The sequence below is a fragment of the Zeus faber genome, assembly GCF_960531495.2.
Source record: "Zeus faber genome assembly, chromosome: 9".
Lineage (NCBI taxonomy): Eukaryota > Metazoa > Chordata > Actinopteri > Zeiformes > Zeidae > Zeus > Zeus faber.
Genome location: NC_137197.1, coordinates 17994448 through 18013961, shown reverse-complemented (window position 1 = coordinate 18013961; position 19514 = coordinate 17994448). Strand labels below are relative to the sequence as shown.

At 43.6% G+C, this 19514-nt stretch overlaps 2 protein-coding genes across 3 annotated transcripts; one reads left to right on the top strand and one right to left on the bottom strand.

The window, feature by feature from the left end:
- Positions 1-1374: 1374 nt before the first annotated feature.
- On the top strand, positions 1375-14158 carry itpkcb (inositol-trisphosphate 3-kinase Cb). The gene is made up of 7 exons (XM_080006515.1): positions 1375-2286; positions 11399-11498; positions 11613-11826; positions 11989-12193; positions 12838-12939; positions 13150-13221; positions 13912-14158. Exons 1-7 carry the CDS (start codon positions 1393-1395, stop codon positions 14119-14121), a joined length of 1797 nt encoding a protein of 598 aa, XP_079862641.1. The 5' UTR covers positions 1375-1392; the 3' UTR covers positions 14122-14158.
- A 15-nt stretch (positions 14159-14173) lies between these two features.
- On the bottom strand, positions 14174-19338 carry actmap (actin maturation protease). Of its 2 annotated transcripts, none has more exons than XM_080006517.1 (6): positions 18831-19338; positions 18649-18707; positions 17552-17676; positions 17319-17448; positions 17145-17215; positions 14174-16744 (listed from the first exon to the last, which is right to left on the bottom strand). In XM_080006517.1, exons 1-6 carry the CDS (start codon positions 19008-19010, stop codon positions 16398-16400), a joined length of 912 nt encoding a protein of 303 aa, XP_079862643.1. In that variant the 5' UTR covers positions 19011-19338; the 3' UTR covers positions 14174-16397. The 2 variants fall into 2 exon arrangements, with proteins under 2 accessions (XP_079862643.1, XP_079862642.1); XM_080006516.1 differs by having other exon boundaries at positions 14177-16744; positions 18649-18717; positions 18835-19338.
- Between the last annotated feature and the right edge of the window lie 176 nt (positions 19339-19514).

The window sequence follows — 19514 nt, the reverse complement described above, 5'->3', positions numbered from 1 at the left end:
CCCCTTTTTCGACGACTTTGTGACGTGGAACGTGACGCACCAGAAAAAAAACCTCTCCTGGCAATGGGAAAGGTGTCAATCGCCTATTTTTTTCTTTAGCGGGTTGGCCCGGGTTTAAAAAAAGGGGTCAACCCGCTAATTTTGGCGTGAAAACTGTACTAGCCACGGGTACCACGTATGGGAGGAAAAACGCTTTGTCTTGTTTGTATTTTTTTTAAAAACAGTCACAATCGTCTCGGGCGGCGCTAAGTCCAGGATGCGGCGACGGTGTCCTGGCAAAATAGTGTCGGGTGGGAACTTGTTTTGCTGGAACCTTTGCAGGTGGGCAGGTTGAGCCTGGCATTTAGAAAGGCTTAATCCCCGCAACGACACATAAAACAGTAAAATACGTGTGTCGACTACGTGATACGACTTAACCAGTAAACAGACAAACGTAAATTGATCGGCGTTGTAGCGACGGGGACTTTCATAATGGTAACACGCAGATAGCGGAAAGGGAGGAGGATGCTGATTGAAATAGTCGCCCAATGGCCGCGTTGATACCGACGCCCTACATCCGGTGAGTCACACTAATGCCGGGACCGAACGCGTCACGCTGAGTCACCGGGTTCCTCCGTTTATGCTGGCGGATGCCGTGATGTGGAGACAATGCGCGCCTGTTTATTTTAGGGCATCATGCATCACATTCTTTCATTACATTAAGAATGAGTTTTCTTTGTGTGTGCGTGTATGTGGGGACATCACCACCACCACGTGGGCTACTCTTTCCACTGTTGTCCTTCCTGTCCCGTTTCCCGGCTCCAGGCAGTCATTCAGTCCGCTGTGAATGGCAGTACATTCCATTCATCTTATGAGCTGGCAAGGTTTTTCCAATAAGTGTAATGCTTAGAGAGCAACATACAGACTTAGATATAGAGCCTGTGTTGGCTGCAGTCAGTCCCTACTACTGTTTAAATTGAAGCTGCTTTGAGACCCAGACACAGGAGGGCAGTGTTATGCTGAAGGCGAATTGTTTACTGGTTGTGTAAAGCACAGTGAACAGATTTCCCCTCTTTGTTATGCCTTGAAATTCCTGTTATTTTAGTGCTGTTTCAGTGTTGATACTTGAAGGTAATTTAATTCGTGGTCCATGCTGTGATGGTTTTAGATAAAAAAAATTATATATATATATTCTGCTGGGAAAGTGTTAAACGTTACTCCTTTTGCATTCACACCGTGCTTATAATCATGCTCTGAGCCTTGACCAGAATCAATTTCCCCACATTGTAGGGAACAACTGCGCCGAACCGAGACTTCCCAGACTTATTCAACAGCCGTGACCAACATGTTTCGGTGCTTTTAAATCATCGCCGTTGTGAAGGGCGTGTCCTGTGCACTACTACGGCGAGCGTGATGGGCCAAACCCGCTCCACGCTACCGCACGCCGCCGCCGACGTTCCGGGACCAAAGAAAGCGAAGTGGAATCCGAGCGAGGCGGCCAGCCGACTTCGAATACAAAGGTTCGGCAAAGATGCCCGCTCGAGCAGGAGTCAGATGAAAAACAAGGAGCAGCTGTGGCTCGAAAACAACCAGCAGTACAGCATCCGACCCCAAATAGGATTCGGAGGCGAATCCGAGGATCGCTGTCGCGGCTCGGTTGAAGAAAAGTTGCCGAGCTCCGTCTGCGTGTCGGGGCCCGGAGAGGAGCCGACGCGCCCGGATCGTGTGACCCCGTACGGCCCGGGCGAAGATGGCAGCACCGTGACGGGAACGACCGGCACGCCCGATGCCCAGAGAGCCAGAGAGAGTAGAGAGTCACAGAACAATAGGAGGGACCATGCAGCCAGTCCCCCCGAGGGGGCCATGGAGGATCCGCCGCTGGGAAACGCTGTCCGGGCTGCTGGTGTCTCTGAAGCCGGGACGCCGCCTGGGTCTCTAGATCCAGTAAAACGAAAGGACTCAAATCATCCGCAGTATCGTTCCGGGGGCCGGGGCTTCCCCGGCACTATCCCCAAGCTGATCATCACCAGAGACCCCAGCCCGGGTGGGACGCAGGACTCGCAGGGGACCAGCGGGTTAGGGTCGGAGACACTGCGGGACGACGAGTCGCCCTGTTCGGACAGCGGCTGCGGAGGCTCCCCGGCACTGATCCGCTCCCCCAGGAAGCTGTCCAACTCCTCGTCCATCGGCCTCTCCTCCGCCTCGTCCTTCGAGGAGTCCGAAGACGACTTCACCGGGAGCGACATCGAGTCCAGTCTGTCCCCAGCCCGGTGCCAGTCTCTGGGAAGCCCGGACGATGGGAGTGGGGTGAGTGTGGTGCCTTCCCTGAGTTAACCATTTATTATCTCCATCCCTCGGTGAAATGCTCCAGAGTAAAGCGATTCAAACTCTCGCAGCCCTTGTCCCCGAAGATACCAATGAAAATAGAAGACACTGTGGTCGTCTCACCCAATTGTGCTTCCCAGAATATGATGCATTCCCAGAGCAACTGTTAATGTATCATGGATTTCGTTTGAAAAAAGACAACCATACTTGAATTTAATCAGATAATTCAATGCATAAGCAACACAGCACAATTACAAACAAGTACCCATGCCAGTAATACAATGAGCATTCCTTACAGCAGTGATTCTCAACCTTTTTTCCACATAAGGACCCTCAACTTGATGCCCCTCAGGCCATGGACCCCCTTTGATAAGATTTAGTCTCTGGGACACCAATCTGAGAAGATTTTTAGTATTGCTAGCATTCAGTTCAAAATGCCATACCTGTCTCAATATAGTTGGGAAGAGAAGAGGGAAATTATGATTAAAAATTAAATAAATAAATAAAAAAGCAGTCATTATTGTGCATTCTCTCCTGGTGCTAATGATTTGTAAATTCAATAATAAGGAAGTTTAACTATGAAAAATTTAGCTGGGGACCCCTGGAAACCTCACATTGGGAACCACTGCTTTGAAGGGTACTACCACTGTCATGAGCTGTTGTACCCCTTCTCGGATTGTAGGATTTCACAATAACATTTGTTATAAAGATGGTGACATAAGCTTTAATCTCACAATAACATCGGTGTCAAGGTAGGTGATCTTTTGCCGCTTGCCAACATTTATAATAAAGATAGTGACTAAGTTTTATCTAACATTGACATCTACCTATTTACTTAGTACAAAGTGATTTAAATATTAAAAGTTTCTGGACCATGAAAAACTACCATTCACAATTATTCATCCAAAGATAAAGCACACGTTACAAATCACACTATTATTTTTAATGCATATAAAAAGTCAAGTCAGTCATTCATCTTGCATTATAGATACTTGGAAGTGCAACGTAGGAAAATATTCAAAGTTCCAATAAACACAAATTGAAGGAATCTCTCATAATGAAAACATTATTTTCAAAGTCTGCTAATCACTCCAGTGCTATTTTGAAAGCGGTAATTATCAGACACAAACCACAACCTAGTCTGTTGATACAGATCTTACAATGGAGGTTGCGTGTTAAACTATAAGCATTTATTTATTTATTTATTTATTTAATGGAATAGATATTGTCACTTTTGTTTGCTAAAATCCAATGTCATTTTTGATAATATAAGGAAGTTAAAACCAATATATTTGTGACCTGGGGGGGAAATATTGATGCAAAACATTCCTGACAATAACATCAATTCAAAGTACAGGGCTATCAGTAAATATAAGATGACTGTTATTACTAAAGCATTCTCCCTCTGGGATTCTCTTTAGGTCCATTGTTTAAAAACTATTGCAACTATTTTTAGGCCTCTATGACCTTGCATTGATATACCATACCAGGGAAAATCAGCCTTGAAATTGTCTCAAAGTCCTTCAACTGGAGTTTCTTTCCGTCTCGGTACAGCTCAGAATTACAGTTCAAAGTTTCCAAATAGGAAGTCATGTTTCCCTCCTGGCTCAGAAGTCTTTGGATGGAAAGAGCTTAAAAACAGGATGTGTTCACTAGAAAGTTCCCTCCTGTGCTAGGAGTGACACCGCGCTCAAGTCAACGAAGTGGGGGCTGCATAGCCCACAGTCATTTATTTTTCTAATTTGGACACTTATGCAAAAGTGTCAATGTATGGTTTGAGAGAGAAGTGGTGAAGGATATTCTGCATTCATTCTAGAAACGGAATAAAGCAAACGGTGAAGACCTAATGGTATTGAAAGCAGTATCTCGGGGTGAAAGAGAGACGTCACCTTCAGCATTCTCTCAAAAGGCTGCTGCTTACACCCTTTTTTTATGGGGCATAGAATGGAACATCTAGACAACATTACCAGTTTGACTGACTTTATGACCAGCCTAAAGGCAAGATAACCATTGGATAAGGCATAACCACTCCTTCTCCTATTATGATTATTTTGGCTCGACGTATCAGGTGTTTTTCGCCTTGATCCTTCATTACAGCCCAAACTAACATTTGGCTGTTATTCTCAATTTTGTGGTCTTCGGAAAATCATCCTAATGTAAATCTTCCCAAACATGTCCACACTTTATTTATTATATTTATCTATCTATTTTTTTCAAGAAAATCTTTTGTTGAGACACGTCTTGGATGAAATTTTACTGTGATGATGATGGTGTTTGCAGAACAGTGCATGTGACTTCCTCACTGGTTGAGCAGAAGTGGGCAACCTGGGGTGTTGCACTGGACATTTTGTAACAGGGTTCCGCTGTCCACTGGTTGTGACATGTGTTGATTGGTAAAATTGTACATTTTTATCCCAGAGAGTTGTGATTGTACAGTTACTATGTGTGTGTGTGGGGTTTTTTTTTGGTTTTTTTTTGTCCGTGGATAGAATGAAGGTGTGTTGTCGAAGCTGTGTCCTCGCGGTGAGATCGCAGCCAAACCTGTTGCACTTTGTATGCTCAATGACGTGAGCAGATACCTGCTCAGACATGCATACGCGAGGAGAGTTGTACACACAGGCGCATGCACCCCGATGCCATCTTGCATTCAGCGTCGAGTGTGTCATGGAAAATTGGGCTGAAGGCAAAATTCGTTGCTAGGCGACACCTTTCCCATATATGGTGCTCAATCTTTTTTTTTTTTTTTCCTTGTACTTTCTCTTGCTGTCTGACAATATCTACTCTGTCTCTGACATTTCAACACTGTTAGGCTGAAATATCTACCAACATCTGCATTGCACGTTGAATTTAGAAATAATGAAACGCCTGTTGTCTGCCTTTTACCACTTATTTGCATGCCTCTGCATTTTCGGGCCTGTCTTGAAAGGCTAATATTTTCTTCTGATATTCCTTTTAGATGTAGACATTGAAACAGAAAACCAGTTGAAAATGGAGATAAGCTGAGGGGGGGTAAAAAACCCAGCCAGACAAAAATGCCCATTGATTCTTTGAACATGTGGCCCACACAGAAACTTTTAGTCTTTCCATGTTAATTCAGATAATCCACAATTGAAAAAATGTGCTCACTGGCAGTCATTATACAGACCCCCGCCCCACACGTCACTCCTACACCCTTTACACATGCTTGAGAATATAGTCCAAGCTGTGTTGTCCTGCGCTATACTGCTTGGCTTCTTGCAAGAAAATGCATTTGTGCGTAGTGACCCGTGGTTCAGGTAGTCTGAACTGTGTAGCATGGTGCAGAGAGAGGGGATGTGGGTTTTATACAAAACACGTTCTGAAAACAGAGCTCTGCTACAGATGTGAACGCACCTGAAAACACTCCTGCAGTCAAACAATAGTTGACCAACAGGTTCGGCTTCTGTTGGTCAACTATTGGCTCAGCTTCACTGAGATGTGCGTACACACCTCTGTATTTTTTTTGCGTATCAGTAGCAGAGAGGAATCAGTCAAGCAGACTAGAAATGGAACATTTGTGATAAGGCTGAATGATTAATCAAATTCAAACCGACATCGCAATCTAACAGCAGCCTGCGGTTAAAAAGAAAAGTGTTTTTTGTTTTTCTAATGTTACACAATCTAACCAATGGGGCTGTGCAGGGCTGGCTCTTCCTATAGGCGACCGCCTAGCACCTATCGAGCTAATGAAACAAAACCATGCGTAATAGGGACGCTTTCTCCGTGCACCCCCCCGGCCTATAGCGATTGTTTTAACCCTCCACCCTGCCGCCCCGGGCCAAGGTGCGCTATGCGCGGCAGCGCCTGCTGCCAGCAAAGCTCACAGCACCTCTAGAGAGAATAATGCATCTCTTTGTTTTGTTTCTAATGAGTGTAAAGCTGTCCCTGAACACATGAAGCGGCACTCTGTGTATGTGGATGTAGGCACGGCAAAATGTTTAATCAAAATTAGTACATTTCTGCTGAAACACTGTATATTCTTTATAATGTTAGTTTTCATATTCAAACAATTACAAGGCTTGACGTTAAATCAATGGGTCAATATTCTATTGTGATTGAAGGTTTTTCTTTTTGCAATTCAATAGTTAAATAAAGATATGTTATTCATCTCAATTCATCATAACACGTGGGCCTTACCTACAGGAAAGAGCAGTTTATATGTTGACTGTATCCATTTTGGGTTGGTCACACTATAGAATGATTTCATGCTTGTGTTTAGTGAATAATATGGAAGATTAAGAACTGAAAAAAACAACATACTCAATCGTTCAGCCCTAATTTGTGAGGACATAGGATAAATAAGGCCTGTAGGGCGTAATATACTACCACGGCACATTTCAGTCAGCCCGGGGAGAAGACATCAGATATTACAAATTTCACGGACTGTGAAATTCCTCTTTCCCAGGAAAGAGGAACGACACAGAATTTGGGGGTGGTGAGGTTAGGGGAGGGATAATCAAGGGGTCACTGTGAGAGTGAGATTAGTGTTACTTCACAAGATTATTTCCTTGGCTGAACAAGCCTCAGTTTGGCTCTGTGCTAAAGCCGTGCGTGACACACACGCGCTAAAACTAGCAGAGTAGGGCTGAAGAGTTCCCTACGACCAATGCTTGGCCTCAGCCAAATTATAAGGTTGTCAGGCCCCCAGGGAGGCAGGCGTCACTAGAGCCACCGTGAGACTCACTCGGGGGAGGACCCTGCCCCAATGGTGCAAGATGTTTTGAGCTGGTTTCGCTCTCGCTTTGTCTCTGTGGCAGTGAGCGCTTGTTTGGGCGCCTGCTTGCTCCTTCACTACAGCACAGCTTGCCAGGTAAGAAGAGGAACATTGCAGAAAATAGTACATGATCTAAGAGGACAAATTGATGCATTTGGGTGTGAAACCATTTATTTCCATGTATTTATGAGTCTATACTTCAGGAAGAGCTTATGGGTCTCAGGTCTAATATGATTTATAATTCTTGCAGAAAGTGAAATATTTTATAATTCCTTCCTTTTTCTTCCTAATACTATCTGTACAGGGGTTATGTACTTTTTTTTTTTTTTTGCTGCACAGGTGTGTTTTTTAGCTTTGTGCTGTAACATTCTCTTCATCTGGATTAAAAAGGAAGTCAGCCATTATCCAGGACTTGTAAATCCTGCTTGTTACACCTTCACGACCTTTGCCACAGCGGACCAAAGGCTGCCTTAAAGTGTCCCCAAGGCAGCTCTCTCCTATTGTTTTATATGGTGGTTAGTGCGCCCTCTTTTTGTTTTGTTTGTTTTTTTTGTTGTTTGTGGGTTTGTCGGGATGACAGGAGGGAGTGTTTTGTATTGGATAAGAGTTGTCTCTTGGTCAGCTTGACTTCAACTCTTCCCTCTGCTGCTGTAACGTGAACAACAGGTTGGCCCCTTCTGCTGTCAAGTCAAGTACAAGGTACATTCCCAGCATTCCAAGTCTGAAGTCAAGGAGAAAAGACAATGGGTCTATAATGGGGAATTGACAGTGGCATTGCAAGAGAAATTATAAATAATATTTCGGCGAGGACACGAATGAAGACGCTCGTCACCGGTCGTACATTAGAACAAAGCAAAACAATGTCAGTCCAGTGGATGAAATTCATTGCAGATTATTATTACTTCAAAAACATTTGTAGGGAAGGAATGACTGGAACAGGGACCACTCATTCTGAAGGCTTAAAAGCAAGGTGGAGGGGTCAGAGAGAAGCTTGATTTATAAAAAAAGAAACAAAAAAAAAACTGGGGTGGAATGTGATCTGGAGGATAGTTGCGTAACCTTAATGGAAAAATTAAAGTGTGATGCATCAAGGCGCAGCCAAATTTTTTCTGGGTCCTTACATATCATGTACATTCCAGGGCATGGAATGAGAATGAGTTGCCAAAGCTTGTGATATTTCCAGGAAAAAAAATGGTTTAGACAGACTGTTGTGACCAGAGATGTCACTCATTAAACTTTCAATTAGCAATTAGTGGTAAAGCTTGTGGTTGAGGGAGCTGAAAGGAAGGAGTGGCAGGGGACATAGGATCTGGTTCATACATCTTCTCCTTTATCAACCCCCTGGACTTGTATTGGTCACTGAGGACATTTCTAGATCTACAAAAAGAAAAAGATAGTGCAGTGGCAGGTTGTTTTTGTCTGATTGTTGTCGGAAGTCGGAATCCATATATGCAATTTGAACTTCTATGCCTAATGAGCTACATTTAGGACTACAATGTACATTTCAATACAATACTACATTTCTACAACATGTAGAAATGATTTATAACATATATAAATCTGTGTACACCAATCAGCCACAACATTAAAACCAATGACAGGTGAAGTAAGTAACATTGATCATGTTGTTACAATGGCACCTGTCAAGGGGTGGGATATATTAGGCAGCAAGTGAACAGTCAGTTCTTGAAGTTGATGTGTTGGAAGCAAGAAAAATACACAAGCGTAAGGATCTGAGCAACTTTAACAAGGGCTAAATTGTGGTGACTAGACGACTGGGTCAGAGCATCTCCAAAACAGCAGGTCTGTGGGGTGTTCATGGTATGCAGTGGTTAGTACTTACCAAATGTGGTCCAAGGAAGGACAACGGGTGAAACGGCGACAAGGTCATGGGCGCCCAAGGATCATTGCGCGTTGGGAGCGTAGGCTAGCCCGTCTGGTCTGATCACACAGTAGAGCTACTGTAGCACAAATTGCTGAAAAAGTTAATGCTGCTATGATAGAAATGTGTCAGAACACACAGTGCCTCGCAGTTTACTGCGTATGGGGCTGCGTAGCTGCAGACCGGTCAGTGTGTCCATGCTGACCCCTGTCCACCGCCGAAAGCGCCTACAATGGGCAAGTGAGCGTCAGAACTACACCATGGAGCAATGGAAGAAGGTGGCCTGGTCTGATGAATCATGTTTTCTTTTACATCATGTGGATGGACGGGTGCGTGTGCATGGTTTACCTGGGGAAGAGATGGCACCTGGGTGCACTATGGAAAGAAGGCAAGCCGGTGGAGGTAGTGTGATGCTCTGGGCAATGTTCTGCTGGGAAACCTTGGGTCCTGGCATTCATGTGGATGTTACTTTGACACGTACCACCTACCTAAACATTGTTTCAGAAGTACACCCCTTCACGGCAGCAGTATTCCCAGACAGCAGTGGCCTCTTTCAGCAGGATAATGGGTCCTGCAACACTGCAGAAATTGTTCAGGAATGGTTTGAAGAACATGACGAAGAGTTTAAGGTGTTGACTTGGCCCCCAAATTCCACAGATATTGATCTGATTGAGCATTGTGTGGGATGTGCTGGAGCAACAAGCCCGATCCATGGGGGGCCCCACGTTAAAACTTCCAGGACTTACAGGATCTGCTTCTAACATCTTGGTGCCAGATACCACAGGACACCTTCAGAGGTCTTGTGGAGTCCATGCCTCCACGGGTCAGAGCTGTTTTGGCAGCACAAGCTACACAATATTGGGCAGGTGGTTTTAATTGCTGAATGGTGAAGGTATGCTATAGACTATATACTGTAGGTATGCTTTCACTCCTAAGGCAGTAAAGGTCATGTTTGGATTCAAGGGTTAATCTGATTAAAGGTTCAATTTGCAGTCGTCTGGTGCTCCCTTTCTCTCTCTGTTATGGATCTTGACCAGACAAAGCTTTGTCACGTTGTCTGGGATGCTCTTTCCTTACGATAAGCTACACAACAAGCGACTGCACTCACATATTTTATGTAGCCAGTTACTCGTATAAAAACGTTCTTATACATAAACAGTACAGCCAACTTGCGTCCAATACTGGTTCCTAAACTGTTTTTTTTTTTCCTTCATCATGGAAATACTGATTTTTAAAACTTGTATACTGCTTACTGTAAAACATTCCTCTTTTTTTATGAGAAGCTTGGATGACGCATTTAGTCATAATATTGAGTCATTCAATTGATCTTGAATGAAAGAGTGTGGTTCAGTACTTGATAGGATTAATTGAGATTTCCTACCTAACCCTCGTGGTGGATTAATTGAGAAATGTTGTCAACTGCAAAAAATAAAGAAATTGAACTCTGTCTAAAGTACACTGCCCAAGTACTCAAACTAAAAAAGTAAAGGCAACCTTTGTCATTTCATAAAAATGTGCCGCCTTGGCAAACATACACTTGATGTTAACTTGCCGTTTACATTCCAACGAGAGGGCTGTTTTTATTGTGACAGGATTTCAACATTGCAGCTGTGGAAAGAACGCATCCGAGGATAGGACACGTAAACACGGCAGAGAAGGACGATGATCCATATCGGTGACCGTTTAATGGCCAAAACCATATGGATTGGTATCACAGTTATAATCCCTTCAACGCCTAAAATTCGCCACTCCGCTTATCTCTCCCGCTCAGATTTCGTCTGAGCCTGTGATAATGTGTGACCCGCGTTTCTCACGTCCACTTGAGTGAAGCGCACACACACAGCCTAAACCTTGATTCACTGGCTGCTTGTTTTGATCTCCCAGATGCACAATCTCATAGTCATGTGTTCCTCTCCCAGATTACTTGCGTCAAAGACCCTGTTGCACACTGTCCTTGCTGTGGCGTTTCCCAACACAGATAACTCCCACATGTACACACACGTCTCTCTCACACACACACACACACACACACACACACACACACACACACACACACACACACACACACACACACACACACACACACACACACACACACACACACTGGGAGTTCTGTTTTATGACACCACAGCAGTAGCTTGGGTAAATGTTTCATGAATGGGTTTTGTCACGTACGTTGTGCACCTAGCCTTGGCCAAGAGGGGTTTGTCCAACGTCTACATCTGTCTGTAGGTATGTGAGCACACATTTGATTGGGTTAAATCCATTGGTTTGTTTGGTTTACTCTTAAACCTTTGAACATCTGGGTATGTCCTTTTTTTTTCTTTTTTTTTTTTTCTACATAACTGCAAAATCTGAAAGCTTTAACTAGAATATGCTGTCATTGGTCCCATATCACACTTTTTTTTATAAATATATTTTTATTTGTAGATAAGTTTGTCTTGGATATAAATGTGGATTCTTTGTTTTGGTCTTTCTAGAACAAGCCGTGGCAGAAGTTGAAAACCATGGTGCACTGGTCGCCTTTTGTTGTGTCCTTCAAAAAACGTTATCCGTGGGTGCAACTAGCCGGCCATGCAGGTATATACAATTAATTTGAAACACTCCAAAGTCATTGTGTCCCGTGTTAACTACCTGCAGGGGATTTGTTCTACTGTCCTCACTGACCTCCTTTCGCTTTTCCCTCTAACCAAGGAAACTTCCAAGCTGGTGAGTACGGGCGCTTGTTGAAGCGTTACTGTGAGTGCGAGCAGCAGTGCCTCCAGAAGCTGATGGGGGACATTCTGCGTCCCCATGTGCCTGGGTATTATGGTGTGGTCCAAAGGGACGAGCAGGACTACAACCTCATGGATGACCTTCTAGCTGACTTCGACTCGCCCTCCATAATGGACTGCAAGATGGGCAGCAGGTGAGCTACGATAACACGTGTCTTAACTGATCTCCAAGGGGAATATTCGGGGTGAGGTAACCGCCTGCATAGATGGGATGCTGGAAGGATTGTGGGATATGTTTTTCAAGAGCCTCCCGCTCAGATGTACTTTTTAAGTCTTTCCTCTTCGACTCCCCTTAGGACATACTTGGAGGAGGAGCTCAGTAAAGCCAGAGAGCGGCCACGTCTGCGGAAGGACATGTACGACAAGATGGTGGAGGTGGACCCCGGGGCGCCAACAGTGCAAGAGAGGGCCCAACAGGGGGTCCTCAAACCCAGATACATGCAGTGGAGGGAAACACTCAGCTCCACGGCGACCCTGGGGTTCCGAATCGAAGGAATAAAGGTTAGCAAAGCGCTCCGAACTCAGCGGGCCTCTCCTCCAAAACTATTTTAATGCTTTGCTGAAGCAGCCAAAAGTTGTTTTTAATGAATGGCACAATGAGTTCCCTTTGCAAGCCAAGCAAGCCTCAGGTATAAATATTTATAAGCCCATGAACAGCAAAGACCAATCACAGGATTAGACTTGTCTAAATGTATAAACTCCTCAGTCGTCTTTCTAGCTGCTGTGTTCTGCTACGTGAACCGTGGGGAAGAAAATCACAGCTGAGAATCTGGGTCACTAGCTTTCTAGAAAATATTTGCATACCACTCACATATGAATGAAATATATGATGACACATTTGAATAATTCTTTTTTTTTTGTTTGTTTGTTTTCCTGGACAAATATGAGACATGTTTGTGTCAGTACCCAGAAAAAATATGGAATTGTTTAATTTGTTTGTCTATTATGCTGATTGATCACTATTTCCCATGCAATTTATCTAAAAGTCTTTATTTTCAGTGTTAGGAACGGGGGTCCTAAGTTATACTGGTCTAGGTAGAAGAGAACCACTTTAACTGCTTCATGACAGATGGCTTGTTGTAAATAACGTATTCTCATATATATATTTATATATATAATATTATTATTAATTTTTTTTCTTTCAGAAAGCGGACGGAACTTGCAACACCAACTTTAAAAAGACCAAGAAAGGGGAACAGGTGATGCAGGCCCTGGAAGACTTTGTCGACGGGAATATCCCCATTCTGGTACGTGTACAATGTTATCTAACTGGATTATTCTGATTACACATCTAGGATACTATCGTAGTGCAAATGTAATAAAAGAGGTTTCCTCCGGGCAAAGTTCACTCTGGTGGTGAGGAAATGTGGGGAAAATAAAGGACATAGTGTATTTTGAAACCCCTTCTCTATCTACTGTGTTAACCCAATTATTTTGTTCTCACGCTCTACTATTAGAAGCTTTACCTGCAGAGGTTGGAAGAACTTCGCAGTGTACTGGAGAAATCGCAATTCTTCAGGACACATGAGGTGAGAAATGTACAAACAAACCCCCAACAGTGATATGAGCTCTTCAAATTTACTTCTTTCACTTCAACAGTGGATTTGTATTGGAATATGTTGGAGGATCCTTGTACTGAATTTATTTATTTATTTATTTATTTATTTATTTATACCTGGTTCCCATGTTACCATCTGTACCAGCCAGAACATTACAGTGTATGTCTTTGTCATTTCGGTCTTGATATTTCTTTGTGCGTGGCATCCGCAAAAAGGAGGAAGGGAAGGAGCTGGTGAAATCTGCATTAATACTTAGAGAACAGCCTCGTCTTGTTCCTGGTGCTTTAGGGAGTTTTTGGCAGTGTCGACGCGTTTCATTACTTTGTGGGCCAGCCAGACCTGACAACTCAAGATCAACAAAACAGGATACTGAAATATTTGTTTAGATTTGGATCATCACTCTGGTTGGAAAAGATAGGCAAATGAAGCGAGGGGAATTATTCTTGATGGTTACATAAAAAGTTTTGTGGACGAATTCCAATAGAGGGGAAAAAGAAGAAATTATATGAATACTTGTGATTAAATCCATAGAAACAAACTGCAAAACATGCAAACTGCCATTTACATGCAGATTGTGTGCTATCCCATCCACAGATGTGTTAATCTGTTGAATTACTTGCGCGCACCTTATCATGCCTGTCTCACCTGTTTTCGCCCAAGGTCGTGGGGAGCTCTCTGCTGTTTGTTCACGATGCTACGGGACAGGCCCGGGTGTGGATGATTGACTTTGGGAAGACTGTTCCCCTACCCGCCCCTCTCACCCTGGACCACAGGACTCCCTGGGTGGAGGGCAACAGAGAGGACGGCTACCTGTGGGGACTGGACAATCTCATAGACATCCTGAGTACTATGCTCCCTCAAACACCCTGAGACAATGAGTGGGACGTCAGGTCGGAACCATACAGGCTCCATGGAATGCTGTCCCGGCAGCTGGAGAGATGCGGGTGTCTCTCAGTTTGGTACCATTAGCTTTTTCCACACCTCCACCACGAAGTAAAAGGTGGGACTATCCACTTTCACCCATACCAGTCTTTGGACACTGTGCTTTGGGACATGCTAGTAATCGCCATCTCTACCTACCTGGTCCATTGGTGGAACTTCAGGTCAGACTGTGTGATATTGTGAAACCCCGAGGGAAAGTGGGGGGAGAGAGAGCCCAAAGAGCGAAACTAAAGGAGTTTAGCATTTTTCTTTTTTCCTCTCTGGATGCAAAGGTTTGACTGTAATACTCCTCTCCCTCAGCAACTCCCTCTGTTCGATGATATATGCATCTAGAGATGCATATATGCAATTTATTTTCCCCTTCCATAAAAACCAACTTTATAAAATTCAAACCCTTTTTTTTTTTTTTTTTTTATAGTGGCCTTTGTAGAGCATTGGATAATGGTGTTATTTTTTTCATTGACTACTTTTTATTATTGTTTATAAGCAACACTACAACACTGGTGTAACCAAGTGTAAAATAATCCAGTTCATATTCTCTGTAAATAGGTCTATTTAACCTTTTTGCCTTTTATATGGTCTCCTTACCCTGTTTGAAGTGTTTGTGCCTGACCATTAACGACGGGAACGTTTTGTGACCATTCCAATCCATAAATTCCAGATTTTTTTTTCTTCAAATATTTTGATAGCAAACGCTAATAATTTACTCCCAAGTACTGCAATGCATCTTTTTTTTTCTTTTTATTTTATTGGTGTGCAGTTTTACAGCCATAACCATCTGTAATGAATTGCACTATGGAAGCCATAGAACAAACACAAGCTCTGCCTTTTTCTCTTCTAAGGTTGGTAGATCAAGTCATCACATAGAGGCAATTAGCGGTATAGCAAGAGCTAAATATGGAAGGAAATTTCAGTCCTATTAAATCAATGTATTGAATTTTTCTTCAAGTTGAAATAATTATGCAAACGGTAAATGTAAACTGGAACTGTTCCCTGGCTTTTAATATGCATGTCATTGATCTGCTTGATCTTACTAGACATTTTCCGAAATCCTAACATGCTAGAAAGGTATCCATATAATGCTGCAACTCTCGATTTAGGTACAATAGCGGCAGACTTGTTTTCATTTGTACTTTTCAGTATACAGAAAGTTGACGGTTTACAAAGATGGCATCTTTGCCTCGCAATATTGACAATGAATATCAAGTCCGAGCTCAAGGCCCTATTTGGAATAGTCTTGCAGGACACGGCATTCCTTGAATGGAATCTGTCAGGGAACATTCCAGTCTCAGTCTTCCAGACGGCCTTGTCCTTGGACAGTGTCAGGCAGCACTGTCTAAGTACACTTGTGCAAGCAGAACTGTTTGCACAAATTTGAAAAGGGCTGCACTGTAATGCGTGCTCCAAATGTGACACAATGGAATCCGAGTTTGTTATCAGGATTCTCAGTTGTCAGCGGAACTCCCGGCTCTGAACACATACTGGAAAACGGGAGAAGTTTTGTGTTTACAAAGTAATTTTTCCTACCCACATATGCTTTATCTAACAAACTACAGAGTTTTCAAACACAGTAGTGGTGAGAACCGAATTATAGTGAAGGGTGGTGAGACTTGGCTTCTTTAACCGTGACATGTGTACTCTATTTTAAAGGGGAAAATATACAAATTTGTGAAATGAGTTCCCTGTTTGGTCTAGACTGCAATAAACTGGAACTAAAGGCTTGAGTTGTTTTTTTACCTTAATCCTGCTGTTTTCATATTTCCTAACAAAAGTTCACTGTACACCAAAAACAAAAAATACTTCTCTTGTGATTTAATCAATTTAAAAAAATAAAACCATGCCTTTTATCAAAATTGTTTATTAGTTTGGGGTTTATTATAGAATAGCATTGAATTTGGTGCCATTCTGTTAAAATTTCATACAATATATGGAGTTTATAGTTGTTTTTTTCAATTATTCCTTTGAAGTGCAAATCATTTTCATCAAATTAGGGCCTAGCTTCATTTAACAGAAACAAGGCACAGAATATTCAGTTTGATAGCTTAGATTAACCGTTCTCCTGGTTATTGTGCTGACTTTATCAGTCAGAATCCTTGTACAGTTCATCTTGAATCCAGCTCTTAAAAAGCGTTACATATCTTATACGTGTCCAAACGCACATGCGCTTTAAATCCATTGTTATTCCGGACAGCCGGATCTTCTCATTACAATACACGACCCAGACCGGTCACTGTGTCTGTCCTCGTGTGGAGCAGCACTACCTGACCAGCCAACCCAGCTTCCACGCCCCCTTGAGGTAAAACATACGCGGTCCCATCACTCATCCGCTGGGGATCCATCTCCCTCAGTTGCTCATTGCTCTGAGAAACACGGTCTAAATCCCACAGCTGGTAGCGTAGGCTTTTTCCCTGTTTAGCCAGGATGTAAGCTTCTCTGGCCACTGTGGAAGGACATGGGTCAGTGTCTGAGGCTAGGGAAAGCCAAGGCAGGGCTGGATCCGGCAGGGAGTGAACTTTGATGAGACTGCCTGGGTCTACACCTAGAAGTACACCTGGAAATGAAGTATATGGTAAATATGTAACAAATGATTAAATGCCAGTGTCAAATTGAGTTTTAGCCCATTTACTAATCTGTGGCCACACATTTTACTTTACTGCTGACATACTTTCTGCTCCTGATACAGCTATTTTTAATATTGTATATTTTTTGTATTGTATTAACTGACAAAAATACACCATACTGTATTTGTCAGTGTGACTAGGACATTATTTATAGGGTAAATTTCTCACCCGGTTCAAATGTCCCAAAATAGAGACAATAATAAAAATCTAAAAACATGAGCTATCACCAGGAAGGAGTAATATACAATGTGTGTGCCCTGGCGAGTAAACTGATTAAAATCCATTTGACAGTGGGATTTTGAGTCTATGAGAATGCTATCCACACTTCACCTGACGCAACAGCCCAGTGTGCTTTGTGGCCCCGGCGTTGGCATGGTTCATGGTTAAAGTCTTCATCATATCTGAACATAGGGTCAAGGTCTTTTATCCTTCTAGCCAGAGGGATTGTCTAAATCAACAACTTAAAGAAAGACACTCATTTCATGATTTGTTCACAAAAGATACGGGATAAGCACGGGTTGCCCATTACAAATGTGTGCAATGATCCTTGTGGCATTGTTGCTGCTTATCCCCCCCGTCAGGAGATCTGCCTTGCAGGTGCACACTTCCTCTGCCAAGAGAGCCATGTTGTGGGCTGACAAAAAATTGATGGAGAAAGTCTAAATGAGCTCACAGGGATCATGAGGTGGCTTGGAATTTCTGCTCAAGAGGTTGGGAAGGTTTAAAGAAAATACTACCTGAAAACATTTCACCCTGAGCAGTATAACCACATTTCAAAGCTGTCCCCACGATGGTCTCCATACCAATACTCAGCAGCGGCTGTCGTAGGTGGGCGGCCATCCACAAAGCCACCAGTCCACACCTAAAAGCAAACATACATCCAAGTAGAGCATAGTAAAACATAAAGAGTGCTCACTTAAAAAAAGATAAATAACACCGGCCATTCCAAACAATAGTACAGTCTAGGCTTGGGCAATAACGCTGGGGGGCAGCGTTCAGCGATATATGATTTTGACGGGTTTTATCGCGCATAGAACATAATGTGGCAAATGCGGTCTCCCCGTTCCAGAAATGCAGAATTTATTATTTACAAGTTTTTACAGAAATACATCCAGTTTTTACTAAATGAAGTCCCATAGCAACAGGGTCTTTTGGAACAGAACGGAGCGGGACAGTCCCTTAACTGAGTTGTGTTTCAATAATCAGTTTCATACATGTAGGAAACAAATGAAAATCAATAGGATTCAAATTTAAAGAAGACCGGCTCCAATTCTTTGAGTTAGGTTTACGTTTTTCATCTTCCATACAAGTAAGAAACTAAGGAAACTAAATAAATGAAAATCTCTCTCTTTGAGATTATATTATACATTGCTATATTATAATCAGCCTCTGCCTCCGCCTCCGCTATGCTGCTCCGTTTGCCCAGAGCGGCAAAATGCCTAGAACTGGAGCTGGGGGTCCATGTGCCTTTTCTTGGAGCACCTGCCCTTCAAAGTCCCTGTACGGAACTGTAGAGTGGGGAAGTGAGACCCGAGCACCAGTGGTTATTTGACAGCTCTGAGCGGCGAGGGAGGGCCTTGGTCCCCTCTCTCTCCCCGTCTCCCTCTATGCTCCAGCTGCAGAACACGGTAGACTGCACTTACAATGCTCGGTTTTTCTTTCTGACAGATAAATAAAAAAAAAAAACATAAAAAAAACCCCATCTGTCATCAATGTCAATACCAATCGATGGAGTCGATCGCTGAACGACGATTTAATCGTAAATCTGCCTGAGCCTAGTACAGTCTGCTCTCCTAGTAGGCTGTGAAATGTCGACAATTAGTCTTTTACTTACTGTGGACCGTCTTGAATGAGAGAGGGCACATACTTGTTGAACAACACCCACTGCAGGTCCTTCCTAAAACTGGTCAGGGAAATAGTACATTTGGTTGGCAAGCCGATGGTCATACGATGGCAGTCTATAATACTGAAAAATGCGACCACTACCAAATGATGTACTATAATAATCGAGCGTACTCGCCTGCTCTCCCTGTGGCGGAGCAGCAGGCAGGGCTCGGCGTGGTCCCCCTCCACAGGCCGCCTGCCTGCAGATATGGCCTGGTACAGCTTCTGTTTGCTGGGCTGTGAAGCTGCAGGAGGTGGCGGTGGTGGGAGAAATGGGGGCGGCGGCTGTGGCGCCGGGAGATCCATGGACATGTCCTACGCGTCGTGTTCAGCCCCCCGCTGCGGTAAGGTGGCCATTTCAACGTTTGGACGGAACGCGAGTGCACAATAACAAACTGCTGTGACGGCTCCCCCACCTCGGGGCTACGTTGCTATGAAACAGCTAGTAGCTCAGAAGGGAGGGCGCTGAGGAGCCTGACAGCTTGTGTCGCTAAAGTTCATATGGATACTTGATTATTGCGAGCTTACGTTACGCCAAGAATTGTGTCAAACCGTGGACTGCTAAAAAAATTACAAATAACCAAACACCAATTCAGCGCAGTTTGCTGGCGCTCACCATCCTCAACCATATTTGGTAGCCTCCCGCTCGACCAATGAAATCGCGCTGTTTGGCCGGAACGGGAACTTGGCGAGCGTCGTGACGTCACGTTCCTTTTTTTTTTTTTTTTTTTTGTCAACGCGAGAACGGAACGTGTGCGTGGGCGTGGGCGTGAGCGCGCCGTTTCGTTGAGCGCGGTGATCGCGGCGGTCGCGGCG

Coding starts and splice junctions, on each gene's coding strand:
- actmap (XM_080006516.1), bottom strand. CDS start 19,010: ATGTCCATGGATCTCCCGGCGCCACAGCCGCCGCCCCCATTTCTCCCA. Junction 17,677..18,648: donor CTCATTCAAGACGGTCCACA/GTAAGTAAAAGA, acceptor GTTTGCTTTTAG/GTGTGGACTGGTGGCTTTGT. Junction 17,216..17,318: donor GGGCAACCCGTGCTTATCCC/GTATCTTTTGTG, acceptor CCCTATGTTCAG/ATATGATGAAGACTTTAACC.
- itpkcb (XM_080006515.1), top strand. CDS start 1,393: ATGGGCCAAACCCGCTCCACGCTACCGCACGCCGCCGCCGACGTTCCG. Junction 2,287..11,398: donor GCCCGGACGATGGGAGTGGG/GTGAGTGTGGTG, acceptor TGGTCTTTCTAG/AACAAGCCGTGGCAGAAGTT. Junction 13,222..13,911: donor AATTCTTCAGGACACATGAG/GTGAGAAATGTA, acceptor TTTTCGCCCAAG/GTCGTGGGGAGCTCTCTGCT.